We start from the raw sequence: 16,544 nt of genomic DNA on the forward strand, positions 1-16,544 counted from the left end.
CAGCCCCGCAGACACCGGGGACTCAGCACCGCGGGTACCGGGGACTCAGCCCCGCAGACACCATCACCCCGGGGACTCAGCACCGCAGACACCCCGGGGACTCAGCACCGCAGGCACATCACCCCGGGGACTCAGCACCGCGGGCACCGGGGACTCAGCACCACGGGCACCCCGGGGACTCAGCCCCGCAGGCACCGGGGACTCAGCCCCGCAGGCACCATCACCCCGGGGACTCAGCCCCGCAGGCACCCCAGGGACTCAGCCCCGCAGGCACCGGGGACTCAGCACCGCGGGCACCGGGGACTCAGCACCGCGGGCACCCCGGGGACTCAGCCCCGCAGGCACCGGGGACTCAGCCCCGCAGGCACCATCACCCCGGGGACTCAGCACCGCAGGCACTGGGGACTCAGCACCACAGACACCATCACTGCAGGCACCTCAGGCAATCAGTCCTGGAGCAGTTGTGGTTGGAAAGGCCCTCGAAGCTCAGCCAGTCCAACCAGCAGCACCCCCTTGGGCATTAGGCCATGGCCTCAGGTGCCATGGAACTGCAGATTGCATTGGGTTGGAAGGGAGCCTCCAAGGGCATCTTGTTCAACCTCCCTGCAGGCAGCAGGGACACCTCCAACTAGATCAGGCTGCCAAGGGCAGCCAGGGATGAGGCCTCAACCACCTCCCTGGGCAGCCTGTCCCAGTGTCTCCCCAGCCTCACTCTGCAGCACTTCCTCCTGGGGTCCAACCTAACTCTGCCCTGCTCCAGTTTCAAACCATTGCCTCTCACCCTATCCTCACAGCCCTTCTGAACAGTCCCTCCCCAGCCTGCCTGCAGGTTCCCCTCAGATACTGAAATGCAGCTCTGAGGTCTCCCTGGAGCCTTCTCTTCTCCAGCCTGAACAGCCCCAAGTCTCAGCCTGTCCTCGTAGGAGAGGTGCTCCAGCCCTCATCTTTGTGGCCTCCTCTGGACCTGCTCAGACATTTCATTTCAGCATCTCTTCTGTATTCAGAAGGGAGAAGAAAAAGCAAGTTCTCTATCTAGTCTTTGTGTTCCCAGGGCACACAGAAGCCTGCTGAAGCCTTCACACCTCAGCACCTCCATCTGTCTCCCAGGCAGTGTGAAGAGCTGGCCAATGAGTCTCCAGCAGCAGGAAGGGAATTGCCTTCTGATGGATTTGTGCAGCTCAAGGCTGGCCTCAGTCTTTCATCCTAGGACACAGTGCTGAGGTGAGCTGGGCACAGCAGCCCTTCGAGGCAGAAATCAGTGATGGTCTCTGCAGCACTGTGGCAGGAAGGTTGAGGCTGACAGGAACCCCACAAGATCTGAGAGGGTGGACTAGAGCCCAACCCTCCTGGCTCAAGCAGGGTCAGCTGGGGGAGGATGCCTGAGACCATGTCTAGTTGAGCTGTGAATCTGCAGAGGTGCAGCCTCCACAGCCTCTGCTGGCCTCTGCTCTCACCACCCCCAGGACAAACAAGAGCTCCCTGGTGCTCAGGAGGAGTCCCATGTTTTCAGAAGTGCTTCTTGTTCATTTGGGCAGCTAAAATCTCCCTGGGCACTACTGAGAAGATCCAGGGTCCTCCATTTCCCCTCAGCAAACCCTCCCACTTCATGCTGAGAGTAGCAAGGTCAACTCTGCTGAGGCCCAGGAGGACAATTCCACAGCTGCACCACCTCCAAAAGGCCACTCCAGAGCCTGTCAGGGAACAGACTTAGCACAGAGGGAAACAGAATCACCAAGGCTGGAAGAGACCTCAAAGATCATCAAGTCCAACCTGGCACCACAGACCTCATGACTAAACCATGGCTCCAAGTGCCACATCCAATCCCCTCTTGATCACCTCCAGGGATGGGGACTCCACCACCTCCCTGGGCAGCACATTCCCATGGCCAATCTCTCTTGTTGGGAAGAACTTTCTCCTCACCTCCAGCCTAAACCTCCCCTGGCACAGCTTGAGACTGTGTCCTCTTGTTCTGGTGCTGGGTGCCTGGGAGAAGAGACCAACCCCCACCTGGCTACAACCTCCCTGCAGGGAGTTGGAGAGAGCAAGAAGGTCTCCCCTGAGCCTCCTCTTCTGCAGGCTAAGCAACCCCAGCTCCCTCAGCCTCTCCTCCCAGGGCTGTGCTCCAGACCCCTCCCCAGCTTTGTTGCCCTTCTCTGGACACCTTCCAGCAGCTCAACATCTTTCTTGAACTGAGGAGCCCAGAACTGGACACAGGACTCAAGGTGTGGCCTAAGCAGTGCTGAGCACAGGGCACAAGGACTTCCCTGCTCCTGCTGGCCACACTCTTCCTGATGCAGGCCAGGATGCCCTTGGCCCTCTTGGCCCCCTGGGCACACTGCTGGCTCCTGTTTAGGCAGCTGTCAATCAGCACCCCCAGGTCCCTTTGAAGTTCCAGGGCAGTTTGTGATATTTTCCTCAACTTTGGGAAGCACAAACAAGTTATTTGGCTCCCAGCTCCACCAGGGGAATGTGTTAATTGGGAGGGATGAACAGAAAGCAGCATTCACTGGGGGGACAGCTGCAGAGCCAGATAATTTAGGCAATGCAGAAGATGAAGTCAGAGTTGGCCTGACTGTGCAAGAGGAAAAACACAAATCCTGCTCAGCAGCAGCAGCAGCAGGGATGGTAATTACTGCCTAGTGCTGAGAGCTCCTAAATCATAGAATCACAGAATGGGTTGGAAAGGACCTCAAGAATCAGCCAGTTCCAACCCCCTGCCATGGGCAGGGACACCTCACACTACAGCAGGTTGCTCAAGGCCTCATCCAACACCTCCAGGGAGAGGGCAGCCACAACCTCCCTGTTCCAGTGTCTCCCCACCCTCACTCATTTTCTTCCACACTCAATTTCTTCCTCATCTCCAGTCTCAGTCTCCCCTCTTCAGCTCAAAGCCCTTGCTCCATGTCCTGTTACTTCAAGCCCTTGCCAAAACTCCCTCCCCAGCTCTCCTGCAGCCTCCTTCATCATCATTTGAGGCCACTTCAATCAACAGTCCAGAGCCACACAGCACAGAAACCCTGAAGCAGATAAAGATGCCCCTGCTCACTGGAGGGAGGTTGGACTGGATGACCTTCACAGGTCCCTTCCAACCCAAAGCACTCTGGGGTTCTACTGCCTGCACTGGGAAAAATCCAGAACCCTGACTCTCTAGCAAAACTCCTCTAAGGAAAGGGTTCTTGGCTCTAACAATTCCACCACCCCACTCCCTGCCTGGGGCTCTCCCCTCTCCCATCTCACTGCCTTTGGTGTCACACCACTGCCCAGCTGCCTTTGTCAGAGCTCAAAGCCAAGGGAGTGTGTCCAGCAGGGCTAGGGAACTGCTTCTCCTCCTCTGCTCGGCCCTGCTGAGACCACAGCTGCAATCCTGTGTCCAGTTCTGGGCTCCCCAGTTCCAGAGAGACAGAGACCTGCTGGAGAGAGGCCAAGGGAGAGCCAGGAGGATGCTTAGGGGCCTTGAGCATCTCCCCTGTGAAGAGAGACTGAGAGCCCTGGGGCTGTTTAGTCTGCAGAAGGCTGAGAGGGATTTGATCAATGTCTATCAATAGCTGAGGGCTGGGGGGCAAGGGGAGGGGGCCAGGCTCTTTTGGGTGGTGCACAGGAATAAGCCAAGGAACAATGGAGGCAAACTGGAACAGAGGTTTCAGCTCAACAGGAGGAGAAACTTCTTTCCAGTGAGGGTGTCAGAGCCCTGGAGCAGGCTGCCCAGAGAGGTTGGGGAGTCTCCTGCTCTGGACACACTCAAAACCTGTCTGGATGCACTCCTGTGCAGTCTGCCCTGGGTGACCCTGCTCTGGCAGGGGGGGTTGGACCCAGTGAGCTCTGGAGGTCCCTTCCAACCTCTGCTGCGCTGCGACACCGCGAAGAGGACGGTGGTCAGCAGCCTTGCTCCCTGGAGCCTTCTGCTCCCTGCACAAACCCAGCTGCCCCCTCCATGCAGCCTGCAGTACCTTGATTTTCTGAGCCAGGGGGTTCCACCTCTTCCAGAGCAGCCACCAGCCGGACAGGCAGTCGCCGTAGTTGGTGAGGTCGGTCTCGTCGCGGCTGCCCACGTCGATGGCGATCACCACCTTGGCGCCCATGGACCTGGCAACGTCGGCTAGAGGGAAGGCAGGAAGGTCCTGTCAGCCCCAGGGCTGCCAGCCAGGCTGCTGCTCAGCCCAGGCTCACCTGCACGGCGCTGAGGAGCGCAGAACCCGGCCCTGGCCCTACCGCCAGTGTCCCTGCCAGCCCCGGGGAACGCGGCAGCGCCTCCACCCACAGACCACTGCCCCTCCGGGGGGCTCCGACCCCACCTGCTCCACGTCACTGGGGAGCTCTCTGCAGCTTCCTGGGGGGGGGATGGAGACAGGAGGGGCTTGGTCTCTCCTCCCTGGTCACAAGTGAGAGGACCACAGGAAATGGCCTCAAGTTGCACCAGGGGAAGTTTTGTTTGGACATGAGAAGAAACTTCTTCCCTGCAAGGGGTCTCCAAGAGGCTCCAGGGGTCCCTGGAGGTGTTCCAAAGAGGCAGAGGTGTGGTGGTGAGGGCCATGGTTTAGCCCCAGACTTGGCAGAGCTAGAGAATGGTTGGGCTCTATGATCTTAAAGGTCTTTTCCAGCCAAACCCATGCTGTGACCCCAGGTGCTGCAGGCTCTGTGCCAGCCAGGCCCCTGCATCACCTCAGGGCGAGTTCCCTCTGCTGAACTGCTGGCACACATCCCTCCTGGGCTGTGTTTTGCCCAGGTGTAGTGGCATGACCTGACTCTGTCTTGAGGCCATGAGGTCACCAGAACCCCTGTGAAGGCAGCAGCAGGGGAGAGGGGCTAGGACAAACAGCTAGAGCCCACAGTTCTACCCTGTTAGGCACAATGTGGAAGAGCATAATCCATCTGAATGCTGCCTCGGGCAGCAGCTCTCATGAGAACAATAGGTCTGGGAGAGCTACAGAGAGTCTGTGGGGCAGTGGCCTGCAAGAGGAGAGTCAGCAGGGCAGGGGGCAGCACTGCAGGGGTTGGTCTCTTCTCCCAGGCGACCAGCACCGGAACAGGAGGACACAGTCTCAAGCTGTGCCGGGGGAGATTTGGGCTAGAGGTGAGGAGAAAGTTCTTCCCAGCAAGAGAGATTGGCCATGGGAATGTGCTGCCCAGGGAGGTGGTGGAGTCCCCATCCCTGGAGGGGTTGAAGAGGGGATTGGATGTGGCACTTGGTGCCATGGCTTAGTCATGAGGTCTGTGGTGCCAGGTTGGACTCGATGATCTTTGAGGTCTCTCCCAACCTTGGTGGTACTGTGAATAAAGGAAAGGAGCAGCACAGGAACCAGGGAGCAAGGAGAAGCTGGGAGGATTTCAGAGGAAGAAAAGATTTGGGATCACAGCATCATGGAATAGTTTTTGGTTGGAAAAGACCTTTAAAGGTCATCCAGACCAACCCCACTGCAGCCAGCAGGGACAGCTGCAGCTAGAGCAGAGTGCTGAGAGCCCCAAACCACCTCACCTGGGATGGCTCCAGCCATGGGGCAGCTCCACCTCTCTGGGCAACCCAAGCCAGGCTCTCACCACCCTCAGCCTCAAATATTTCTTCCTTCTCTCCAGTCTCAATCTCTCTCCTTTAGGTCAAACCATCCCCCCTTGGCCTCTCACAATAGCCCCTGAGAAAAAGTCTGTCCCCAGCTTTCTTTCAGCACTGCAAGGCACAAGAAGGTCTCCCTGGCCTCATCCAGCCTGGCCTTGAACACCTCCAGGCAGCCTGTGCCAGGGCCTCACCACCCTCACTCTCAAGCATTTCTTCCTAATGTCTAATCCAAACCCAGCTGCTTCCAGGTTGAAGCCATCACCCCTTGTCCTGCCACTCCAAGCCTGTGCCTAAAGTCCCTCTCCATCTCCTCTGTAGGTCCCTTTCAAACACTGGAAGCTGCTCTAAGGTCTCCCTGGAGCCTTCTCTCCTCCAGGCTGCACAACCCCAACTCTCTCAGCCTGGCCTCCCAGCAGAGGGCTTCCAGCCCTGCCAGCACTGCTGTGGCCTCCTCTGGCCCTGCTGCAGCAGGTCCCTGGCTGTGCTGTGCTGAGGGCTCCAGAGCTGCCCCAGCACTGCAGGGAGGTCTCAGCAGAGCACAGCAGAGGGGCAGAATCCCCTCCCTGCCCCTGCTGCCCACACTGCTGGGGCTCAGCCCAAGCCAGGCTGGGGCTGGGCTGTGAGCACACACATCTGCAGCTGGGAAAGAAATGAAACAACATCTCCTGCTTCCAGGGCAGCAGAAGAACCAGCTGCAGCCTTGGAGGATTTAGGCACAAGAAGGAGACCTCACAGGATGGATTTCTGCTTCTTCCACACCCCCAGAACCCAAGGTGGTTACAGCTTCCAGAGCAGTTATGTGCAGGGCAATCAAAGCTCTGAAGAGCCAATCTGGGTGCTGAACATAGCCTCTTATCTAGATCAGATCTGTTCTGGAACTTGGATTCACAACCCTGGGCTCAGCCTATTCCCACCCAGTGTCACCTCTGGGTGCTCTCTGCCCTCTCCTCCATGTGCAGATGGAAAAGGAGCTTTGGTTTGCTTCTGCTTGCAGACCCAAAGAGGGAGTGTCAGGGGCAGGGGCCTGGGGTCTGTTTTGTGTTGCTTCCAGTTCTGTTCTTTTGGGCAAATACAACCTGCTGGAAAAACACAGCCTGGCTTTGTCTGGAGTGTGGGAATGATTTAGGCTGCTCAGATGTGGAGTCTCCAGCTCAGACTCCTTGCTCTGTACACAATTGTAGGCACAACCTGGGATGACAGCACATGTCTCCCTTCTCTCTTGGCCCCCATCCTGAGCCACCCACCTTCCTCTTCCAGTGCTGCCTGACATGACAGCCCTGACACAAAACACCCCCCAGCCACACAGGAGTGAACTCACACAGCCTGGACCCTTTTAGGCTCAGTCCTCAGAACACCCCAAGCCTCACATCACATTCTGAACCTCACAGCATTCCAGCTCTGCCAGGTGCCAGCAGCCAACCAAGACACCACTGTGCCAGCTGAAGCCTTCAGCCTGAACACTGAAAGGTGAAATGCTCTTCCTTCCCAGAATTAGTCCTTTTTCAGCTCATCCTCTGTGAAGAGGAACTCAGACAATGCCTTTGCAGTTCCATTCCTGCTCTCTCCTCTCAGGGAGCACTAAAATAAACTCAGAATTAACTTGGCATTACATGAGCAGAAGATGTCTGTCAGGAAGTAATTTGTAACACAAAATAGTCTTAATAAGGCCAAGATGAAGCAAACACCTTGGAAACTGTGAACAAAGAGTCCTGGCAACCATGAGGGGATGGAAGGTGTCTGCAGCAGCTCTGTTTCCTTTTGTTTGGAAAGGAGAGGAGGACAAAGTTCCCCAGGCTGTCTGCTGGGCTGTGGTCAGTAACTGATCACAGACTCATGGAATGGGTTGGGTTGGAAGGGACCTTCAAGATCATCCACTGCCAGCCCCCTGCCATGGGCAGGGACACCTCCCCCCAGCCCAGCTTGCTCAAGGCCTCATCCAGCCTGGCCCTCAACACCTCCAGGCAGGAGGCAGCCACAACCTCCCTGGGCAGCCTGTGCCAGAGTCTCCCCAGCCTCACTCTCAACAATTTCTTCCTCCTCTCCACTCTCAGTCTCCCCTCTCCCAGCTCAAAGCCATTGTTCCTCAGCCTGGCACTCCCAGCCCTTGTCCAGAGTCCCTCCCCAGCTCTCCTGGAGCTCCCTTCAGGTACTGGAAGGCTGCTCTGAGGTCTCCCTGGAGCCTTTTCTTCTCCAGGCTGAACAGGAAGCTCTCCAACAGCTCCATGTCCAGTTCTGGTGCCTCCAACACAAGAAGGAGGCAGTGCTGCAGGTGGGGGCTGAGCAGAGCAGAGCAGAGGGGCAGAATCCCCTCCCTGTGCTGCTGCTCTCCCTGCTCTGGCTGCAGCTCAGCACTCAGCTGGCTCTGGGCTGCCAGGGACCACTGCTGGCTCCTGGGCAGTTTGTCACCAACTGACACCCCCAAGGCCTTCTCTTCCAGAGTGCTCTGAAGCCATTCTCTGCCCAGTTGGATTTGTGCTTGGATTGCCCTGACCCAGGGCAATCACTTGGCCTTTCCCTTGTCCTTGTTGAACTCCTTGAGGTCAGCTTGGGCTCGCCTCTGCAGCCTGTCCAACTCCCTTCTCTCCAGTGTGGCAGCTGCAGCACACAGCTTGGTGTCAGCCACAGGCTTGCTGAGGATGGCTCAGTCCCACTGCCCATGTTGCTGACAAAGATGATAAACAGCACTGGTGCCAGCAGCTCCCCAGGGGATGGCACTTGAGCGAAGCACTGACCTGGAAGGTTGTTGATGTAGCCTCCATCCATCAGGAGATGTCCATCCTTGGGGTCACAGAGAGGAGGCATGTAGCCAGAGAGGGACATGCTGGCACGGACATACCTCCAGAGAGAGCCTGCAGGAGGGAGCAGCAGCAGCATTAATTACTGCCAGCCAGGGGGGGGCTGGCTTTGCACTCATTAAACTCATCAGGAGGGAGAGGTTCTCCTGAGAGCACCCACAGCAAGTTATTAAAGCAGTTCCTTATTCTCTGTACCATCACCCTGGCTGGAAGAAAGAGAAATACAGCAGGCCCCTCAGCTCTGCTCTCAGACTAAGGCCTCAGAACCCACCACTTCAAGCCCATGCCTCATGTTTATTGCATCCAGGGAGGCTGCAGCATGTGGAGAACATCTCCAGAGCTGTGCTGAGCTTACAGAGCTGAGGAGAGCAAAAGGCTTCTCCTGGGGACAAAAGGAGAGAAAGAACAAGCAGACAGAAGTGCAGCCATAGCCTTTATGCTCTGCAGAGATCCCCAACCCCCAGACTGTTAGCAGGAGCTGAACATGAAATAGATCTGCTGCAGAAGCTCCAAAGTGCTGCTTGCCCTGCTCTGCAGTAAGCAAAGATGCTCACTTAGAAACCCAACACAGGTGCAGGGTGCAGATCTCCTCTCTTCCTAGGACATCTCTGGTAGAAAGTTCAAGCAAGGGACTGTGAAACACTAAGGGATCTCTGTCTGCTGTAAAACACCAAGGTGCCCAGGGGGCCAAGAGGGCCAAGGGCATCCTGGCCTGCATCAGGAAGAGTGTGGGCAGCAGGAGCAGGGAAGTCCTTGTGCCCTGTGCTCAGCACTGCTGAGGCCACACCTTGAGTCCTGTGTCCAGTTCTGGGCTCCTCAGGTTAGGAAAGAGGTTGAGCTGCTGGAAGGTGTCCAGAGAAGGGCAAGAAAGGTGGGGAGGGGTCTGGAGCACAGCCCTGGGAGGAGAGGCTGAGGGAGCTGGGGTTGCTTAGCCTGCAGAAGAGGAGGCTCAGGGGAGACCTTCTTGCTCTCTCCAACTCCCTGCAGGGAGGTTGTAGCCAGGTGGGGGTTGGGCTCTTCTCCCAGGCACCCAGCACCAGAACAAGAGGACACAGTCTCAAGCTGTGCCAGGGGAGGTTTAGGCTGGAGGTGAGGAGAAAGTTCTTCCCAGCAAGAGAGATTGGCCATGGGATGTGCTGCCCAGGGAGGTGGTGGAGTCCCCATCCCTGGAGGTGTTCCAGAAGGGATTGGATGTGGCACTTGGAGCCATGGTTTAGTTGTCAGGAGGTGTTGGGTGACAGCTTGGACCTGATGATCTCTGAGGTCTTTTCCAACCTGATTGATTCTATGATCTCTGCCTGCTGCAAAACACACCACCAAGGGATCTTGAAGGGATCTGGCTCCTGTACAACACTCTGCTGGAAGGCTCTGACTGATCTCTCTCTTAATATTTGCAACAGCTGAACTGAACAGAAGGCTCCAGGGAGACCTCAGAGCAGCCTTCCAGCACCTGAAGGGAGCTACAAGAGAGCTGGAAAGGGACTTTGCAGAAGGGCTGGGAGTGCCAGGACAAGGGGCAATGGTTTGGAGCTGGGAGAGGGAAGATTGAGACTGCAGATGAGGAAGAAATTCTTTCCAGTGAGGCTGGGGAGACTCTGGCACAGGTTGCCCAGGAAGGCTGTGGCTGCCTCCTGCCTGGAGGTGTTCAAGGCCAGGCTGGATCAGGCCTTGAGCAACTTGGTCTAGTGGGAGGTGTCTGTGGCCATGGCAGGGGGTTGGAACTGGCTGATCTTTGAGGTCCCTTCCAACCCAACCCATTCTATGAGTGCCTGAACTGGGAGGACACAGCCTTCCCCAGGGGGCCAGGGGTGCTGCCTGAGCAGCACCTCCTCAGCATGCCAACAGCAGGTGAGATGGTGCAGTGCTGGCTCACTCCTCAGCAGTGAGCTGCCTGCTGCTTCACACAACTCCTTTCCCTAAACTGGGAACTTCTTTTCTTTTTAAAGGCTCTAACACTTCTAATTCCAACCCTGCTCTGCTGCAAAGATCACTGGTGGCAGATTTTTGGGTTATTATTAATAGTTTTAATGGAGTTGGAACTTCCACTTGAGAAAAAGCTGCCTTCTTGTGCTGCATCCCACAGATGAAACCAAGATGGGAAACTGCAGCCCCTGGGGACTGCCTTCTGCTCCCTTCAGTGAATCCTGGAGATGACCATAACCATTCCAGGGCCTGGAGCAGCTCTGGGAGGAGCAAAGGCTGAGAGCCCTGGGGGTGTTGAGCCTGCAGAAGAGCAGCCCCAGAGGGCAGCTGAGCAATGCTCAGCAAGAGATAAAGGAGCTGTGGGGGGCAAGAGGCTGGGGCCAGGCTCTGCTCAGTGGTGCCCAGGGACAGGACAAGGGCAGGGGGCACAAACTGGAGCCCAGGAGGTTCCATCTGAACAGGAAGAGAAACTTCTTTGTTGTGAGGGTGCAGGAGGCCTGGAGCAGGCTGCCCAGAGAGGTTGTGGAGTCTCCTCTGGAGAGCTTCCAACCCCCCCTGGGCATTGTGCTGCTGGGCAGGCTGCTGTGGGTGCCCTGCTGGAGCAGGGGGGTTGGACTCAGTCTCCAGAGTCCCTTCCAACCCTCACCAGGCTGGGGTTCTGCAGCTCATTTCTAGCCTTACATCAAACTTCCCTGGGGTAGCTGGATGGAGTGAATTTTCTCCCCTCAGCTGCCCCAGAGCAGGCACACAAAACCTCACCTCTAAGAAAGCTGAATCCTTTTTTCTGCTGGTTTTAGCTCCCTTGGCTGCCCTTGGTCAGCACAGCTCCATGCTGGTGTAACTCAGCAGTTCTGTAACACAAACCCTCCCAGCAGGAGCAGAGAGTCCAACCTGTGCCAGCTCCAAAGACAAAGCATCACAGAAGTGGCAGCAAAGGCTCCAGCTACCCAAGGAAGTATCTGGGGCACCTGGCAGGCTGGCTGTGGCCTCACTGAAGCCTGACTCACTGCACTGTTACCCTTAGCAGACAAAAGCTAAAGCAAGTGTCCCACAGGGCTGCCCCCACGTGCTGGCAGCAGAGCAGACAGCTCAGATGCTTCTCCCCTCTTCAGTCAGTGAAGTGTGTCACAGTTTTCCACCAGACAAACTGAGAGCAGTGGCCACAAATGAGAACCTAACCCAGCCTGTGCTGCCAGGCACTGGAGTCTCATTAGTGGGCAAAGAGCTTCCTTTATGGAGCATTTGAACCTTCAAATGTTTTGGTTGCATTGGGGCTGATTTATGGCTAAGCCACCTGCACTTCACAGGGTGTTTGAAGGCACCAGAATGGTGCCAGTGGACTCATTTTCCCCTCTAAAGAGTGAATAAAGCAGCTCATTTCATTGCTTCCTAACAGCTCTGCTCCTTGTTAGCTGCCTCCAGCTGCAGGTTGATGCTCAGCAAATAACAGAGGAGGGACAAGCAAAAAAAAAGAAGACAAATTGGAGGTGAGGAAGGTTCCAGGAGCAAGTGGTGAAACTCAAGTGTGACATTGAGAGAGTCCAACAGAGGGCTATGAGGATGCTGAAGGGGCTGCAGCACTGCCTGGGGAGGAGAGGCTGAGAGCCCTGGGGGTGTTCAGTCTGGAGAGGAGAAGGCTGAGAGGGATCTGATCAATATCTATCAATAGCTGAGGGCTGGGGGTCAGCAGGGAGAGAACAGGGACAGGCTCTGCTCAGTTGCACCCTGGGGTAGGCCAAGGGGCAATGGATGGAAACTCCAGCCCAGGAGGTTCCAGCTCAGCATGAGAAGGAACTTCTGCACTGTGAGGCTCCCAGAGCCCTGGAGCAGGCTGCCCAGAGAGGTTGTGGAGTCTCCTGCTCTGGAGCCTTTCCAGCCCCAGCTGGATGTGTTCCTGTGTGCCCTGTGCTGGGTTCTGTGCTCCTGCTCTGGCAGGGGGTTGGACTGGATGGTGTCCTGAGGTCCCTTCCAACCCCTAAGCTCCTGTGAGCTGTGATCATCATTGAGAGGCTGCCCGAGGAGGCTGCCTGGCTGCTCACCGTCTGTGTGGATCCTCATGGCTGAGGCAGTGATGTCAGTTGTGATGGTGAAGTAGGGAATCCACAGGTCCTGCAAGAGAGAAGGTGCTGGGGTTACACAGGGGAGGGAAGGGAAGGGAAGGGAAGGGAAGGGAAGGGAAGGGAAGGGAAGGGAAGGGAAGGGAAGGGAAGGGAAGGGAAGGGAAGGGAAGGGAAGGGAAGGGAAGGGAAGGGAAGGGAAGGGAAGGGAAGGGAAGGGAAGGGAAGGGAAGGGAAGGGAAGGGAAGGGAAGGGAAGGGAAGGGAAGGGAAGGGAAGGGAAGGGAAGGGAAGGGAAGGGAAGGGAAGGGAAGGGAAGGGAAGGGAAGGGAAGGGAAGGGAAGGGAAGGGAAGGGAAGGGAAGGGAAGGGAAGGGAAGGGAAGGGAAGGGAAGGGAAGGGAAGGGAAGGGAAGGGAAGGGAAGGGAAGGGACCAGGTTGGAAAAGACCTGAGAGATCATCAAGTCCACCCTATCATCCAACACCATCTGATGAGATAAACCATGGCACCAAGCACCCCATCCAGTCACTTCCTAAACACCTCCAGGGATGGTGACTCCACCACCTCCCTGGGCAGCACATCCCAAGGGCAGATCTCTCTCTCTCTGAAGAATTTCTTCCTAACCTCCAGCCTAAACCTCCCCTGGCACAGCTTGAGACTGTGTCCTCTTGTTCTGGTGCTGGGTGCCTGGGAGAAGAGACCAACCCCCACCTGGCTACAGCCTCCCTTCAGGGAGCTGTAGAGAGCAAGAAGGTCTTCCCTGAGCCTCCTCTTCTGCAGGCTAAGCAACCCCAGCTCCCTCAGCCTCTCCTCCCAGGGCTGTGCTCCAGACCCCTCCCCAGCAGTACCCTAAACTCCAGCAAAGCAGGGTTTGGACTCCAGCTATGGGCTGGAGCTGAGCAGCAGCTCCTCTCTGCTCACTCTGCATTTCTGGGGCAGGTTTCTGGGCTGTTCAGGATGAAGCTCTGATCTGCCAGGGGGGGAGCTGGGGTTTTTCCTAACCATTTGAATCTCTTCAGCAGCTCTGCTGAGCTGGTGGAATGGAGGAGGGCTAACAGAGACTGCAGCACCAGCCCCACAACCCAGCTGGGGTACCTGGCATGGGGAGGCAGCTGAGTCAGGGAGCACCAGGGCTGCCTCAGCCTGCTAAAGACACCCTGATGGCTGCAGAGCTCAGAGCACCAAGCATGTTTTCAACAGAAACAGGGCAAGAGGGAAAGAAAGTGGCCATCTGACACTCCTTGTCATGCCCCTGCAAGCACATGCCTGAAGGGAGCTAAATCCAGACCTACCCCACAGTGACCAGGACTGCACTCTGCAGGGCTCCTGACCAGGACTGCACTCTGCAGAGCTCTGTTCCCAGTGCAGACAGAGCAGCATTTGTCTGGAAGACAACTTGGTGAAAGCCTCCTCTGACTCCTCACACCTGAGCCTCCAGCTGAGATGATCTGCAAGAGCATTTTGTGCTTCTGGCCTGGGGGACAGACACTGCACAGCCTGCTGTGGATGTGCTCATCCTGAGCCAGCAAGGAGCTCTGTGGCCAAGCAGCCAACTGTCTCCTGGGGGGCACTGAGAGTGTGGCCAGCAGGGCAAGGGAGGTTCTCCTCCCCATTTACTCTCCAAGCTCTGCTGAGTGTCATGCTGGAAGGGGTTGCCCAGGGAGGCTGTGGGTGCCCTCTCCCTGCCTCCAGGTCTGCTGTCCCCAGCATGAGAAGGACACAGAGCTGCTGGTGTGAGTCCAGAGGAGGCCACAGAGATGCTCCAAGGGCTGGAGCAGCTCTGCTGTGAGGACAGGCTGAGGGAGCTGGGGCTGTTCAGCCTGGAGAAGGCTCTGTGGGGGGACCTCAGAGCTGCCTTCCAATGGCTGAAGGGATCCTACAGGAAGGATGCAGAGAGACTTCTCCTGAGGGTGTCTGGAGACAAGACAAGAGGAGATGGTTTGAAGGTGAGGGAAAGTAGGTTTAGACTGGATGTGAGGAAGGTCTTCAGTAAGAGGGTGTGGAGACTCTGGCACAGGCTGCCCAGGGAGGCTGTGGCTGCCTCCTCCCTGGAGGTGTTGAAGGCCAGGCTGGATGAGGCCTTGAGCATGGCAGGGGGTTGGAACTGGATAAGCTTTAAGGTCCCTTCCAACCCAAACCATTCTGTGAATCCTCACACTGCAATGCACCATCCCCCAGCCACAACAAGGTAACCAGGACAAGACCATGCTTCACACCACCAAGAAGGTCTTGGTGCTCTGACAGGACAGCTCCTCTGCTGGCAGAGCCACCTGAGAGGAGATGCTTTAGTCCCTGCACCATCACAAGCTTTCCTGCCAGGCACTGCTGGAGCCCAAGAGAGGAGCTGGAGTGCTCCAGGCAGGGATGTGCACGATCATGAGTCTGAGAAGGATCTCTCTCTCTGTTTCCAGCACCATCCCCTCTGCTCCACAAATGCTCTTTCAAGGCACATGATGATTGATGACCTTCAAACCTGCACTGAAGCAGTGAATGGTTTACATTCCTTGTGAGGAATCTATCTGAAGTGTACACAGAATGGAAGCAGCCACACAAACTTACAGCAGGATTCCAAACACAGGAAGCATTTGGTTAAAACAGCAAATGAGGCAAGACTGCAACACTACCCAAATGATCTCCAAGCTTGCTGAGCTAGGAAGACACAGCAGCTCTGTGAGGAGCAAAGGCTGAGAGCCCTGGGGCTGAGAGCCTGGAGAAGAGCAGCCCAAGAGGGGAGCTGAGCAATGCTCAGCAAGAGCTAAAGGAGCTGTGGGGGACAAGAGGCTGGGGCCAGACTCTGCTCAGTGGTGCCCAGGGACTGGGCACAAAGTGGGACCCAGGAGGTTGCATCTGAACAGGAGGAGAGAGAAACTTGTTTGGTGTGAGGGTGCTGGAGGCCTGGAGCAGGCTGCCCAGAGAGGTTGTGGAGTCTCCTTGTGTGGAGAGCTTCCAACCCTCCCTGGGCATTGTGCCCCTGGGCAAGCTGCTGTGGGTGCCCTGCCTGAGCAGGGGCTTGGGCTGGGGGAGCTCCAGAGGTCCCTTCCAGCCCCCACCCTGCTGGGACTCACTGATTCTGTACTTAACTTGCCTTCAACCATCCCACAGCCCCACATCTGACCTTGGCAAGGAATCCAGCCATTTCTGGTCCAAGGGAACACAGGGAGCAGAAGAGAGAGAAGAGAGCAACCTACCTCTATCTGCTTGTCCTTGAAGATGCTGTTGATGCTCTTGTTGAAAGCTGCGCCGGAGAACATGGAGGTGATTGGGTAAGTCAGGTCCAGGAAGATCCTGATCACTGAGTTCATGGCCTGAAGAGGAAAAGCATTTCAGAGGTCAGTCTCTGCAAGGGTCCCTGTCAAGGTATGCAACAAAAGTTGAGAGGCAGCACGTTCCAGGCCCCAGAGCCAGCAGGCTGGAAGCAGTGCTGCTGGAGGGCAGAAGCTGGCAAGGGGCAGAAATCAAATGACAAAAGCTGTCCTGGGGGCACTGGCTGATAGCAGCTGAACAGGAGCCTGCAGTGTGCCCAGGTGGCCAGGAGGGCCAATGGCATCCTGGCCTGCATCAGGAACAGTGTGGCCAGCAGGAGCAGGGAAGTCCTTGTGCCCTGTGCTCAGCACTGCTTAGGCCACACCTTGAGTCCTGTGTCCAGTTCTGGGCTCCTCAGGTTAGGAAAGAGGTTGAGATGCTGGAAGGTGTCCAGAGAAGGGCAACAAAGCTGGGGAGGGGTCTGGAGCACAGCCCTGGGAGGAGAGGCTGAGGGAGCTGGGGTTGCTTAGCCTGCAGAAGAGGAGGCTCAGGGGAGACCTTCTTGCTCTCTCCAACTCCCTGCAGGGAGGTTGTAGCCAGGTGGGGGTTGGTCTCTTCTCCCAGGCACCCAGCACCAGAACAAGAAGACACAGTCTCAAGCTGTGCCAGGGGAGGTTAGGAAGAATTTCTACAGAGAGAGAGAGATTGGCCATTGCAATGTGCTGCCCAGGGAGGTGGTGGAGCCTGTAGCACTGCCTGTGGTTGCTGTGGCCAAAGTGCAGCCCCTGGCACTTGGACTTGTGGAATTCCATCCTGTTGGCCTCTGCCATCTGCCCAGCCTGGCAAGGTCCCTCTGCAGAGCTCTCCTACCCTCTCTCAGATCAACTCCCAGCTCAGTGTCATCTGCACATTTACTGATGATGGACTCAATGCCCTCCTCCAGATCATCAATGAAGATATTGAACAGGATGGGGCC

General features: G+C 56.7%; 1 protein-coding gene across 1 annotated transcript in view; it reads right to left on the bottom strand.

Moving 5' to 3' along the window:
* PNPLA7 (patatin like phospholipase domain containing 7) overlaps positions 1–16,544 on the bottom strand; it is a 205,163-nt gene that overhangs the window by 25,027 nt on the left and 163,592 nt on the right. The window contains exons 27-30 of the mRNA XM_054174554.1: positions 15,514–15,630; positions 12,309–12,378; positions 8,284–8,400; positions 3,948–4,096 (exon numbers count right to left, since the gene is read on the bottom strand). Coding sequence (XP_054030529.1) covers positions 3,948–4,096; positions 8,284–8,400; positions 12,309–12,378; positions 15,514–15,630 — 453 coding nt within the window. The remainder of the gene's footprint in view (positions 1–3,947; positions 4,097–8,283; positions 8,401–12,308; positions 12,379–15,513; positions 15,631–16,544) is intronic.

Source organism: Dryobates pubescens, chromosome 29, assembly GCF_014839835.1.
Source record: "Dryobates pubescens isolate bDryPub1 chromosome 29, bDryPub1.pri, whole genome shotgun sequence".
Lineage (NCBI taxonomy): Eukaryota > Metazoa > Chordata > Aves > Piciformes > Picidae > Dryobates > Dryobates pubescens.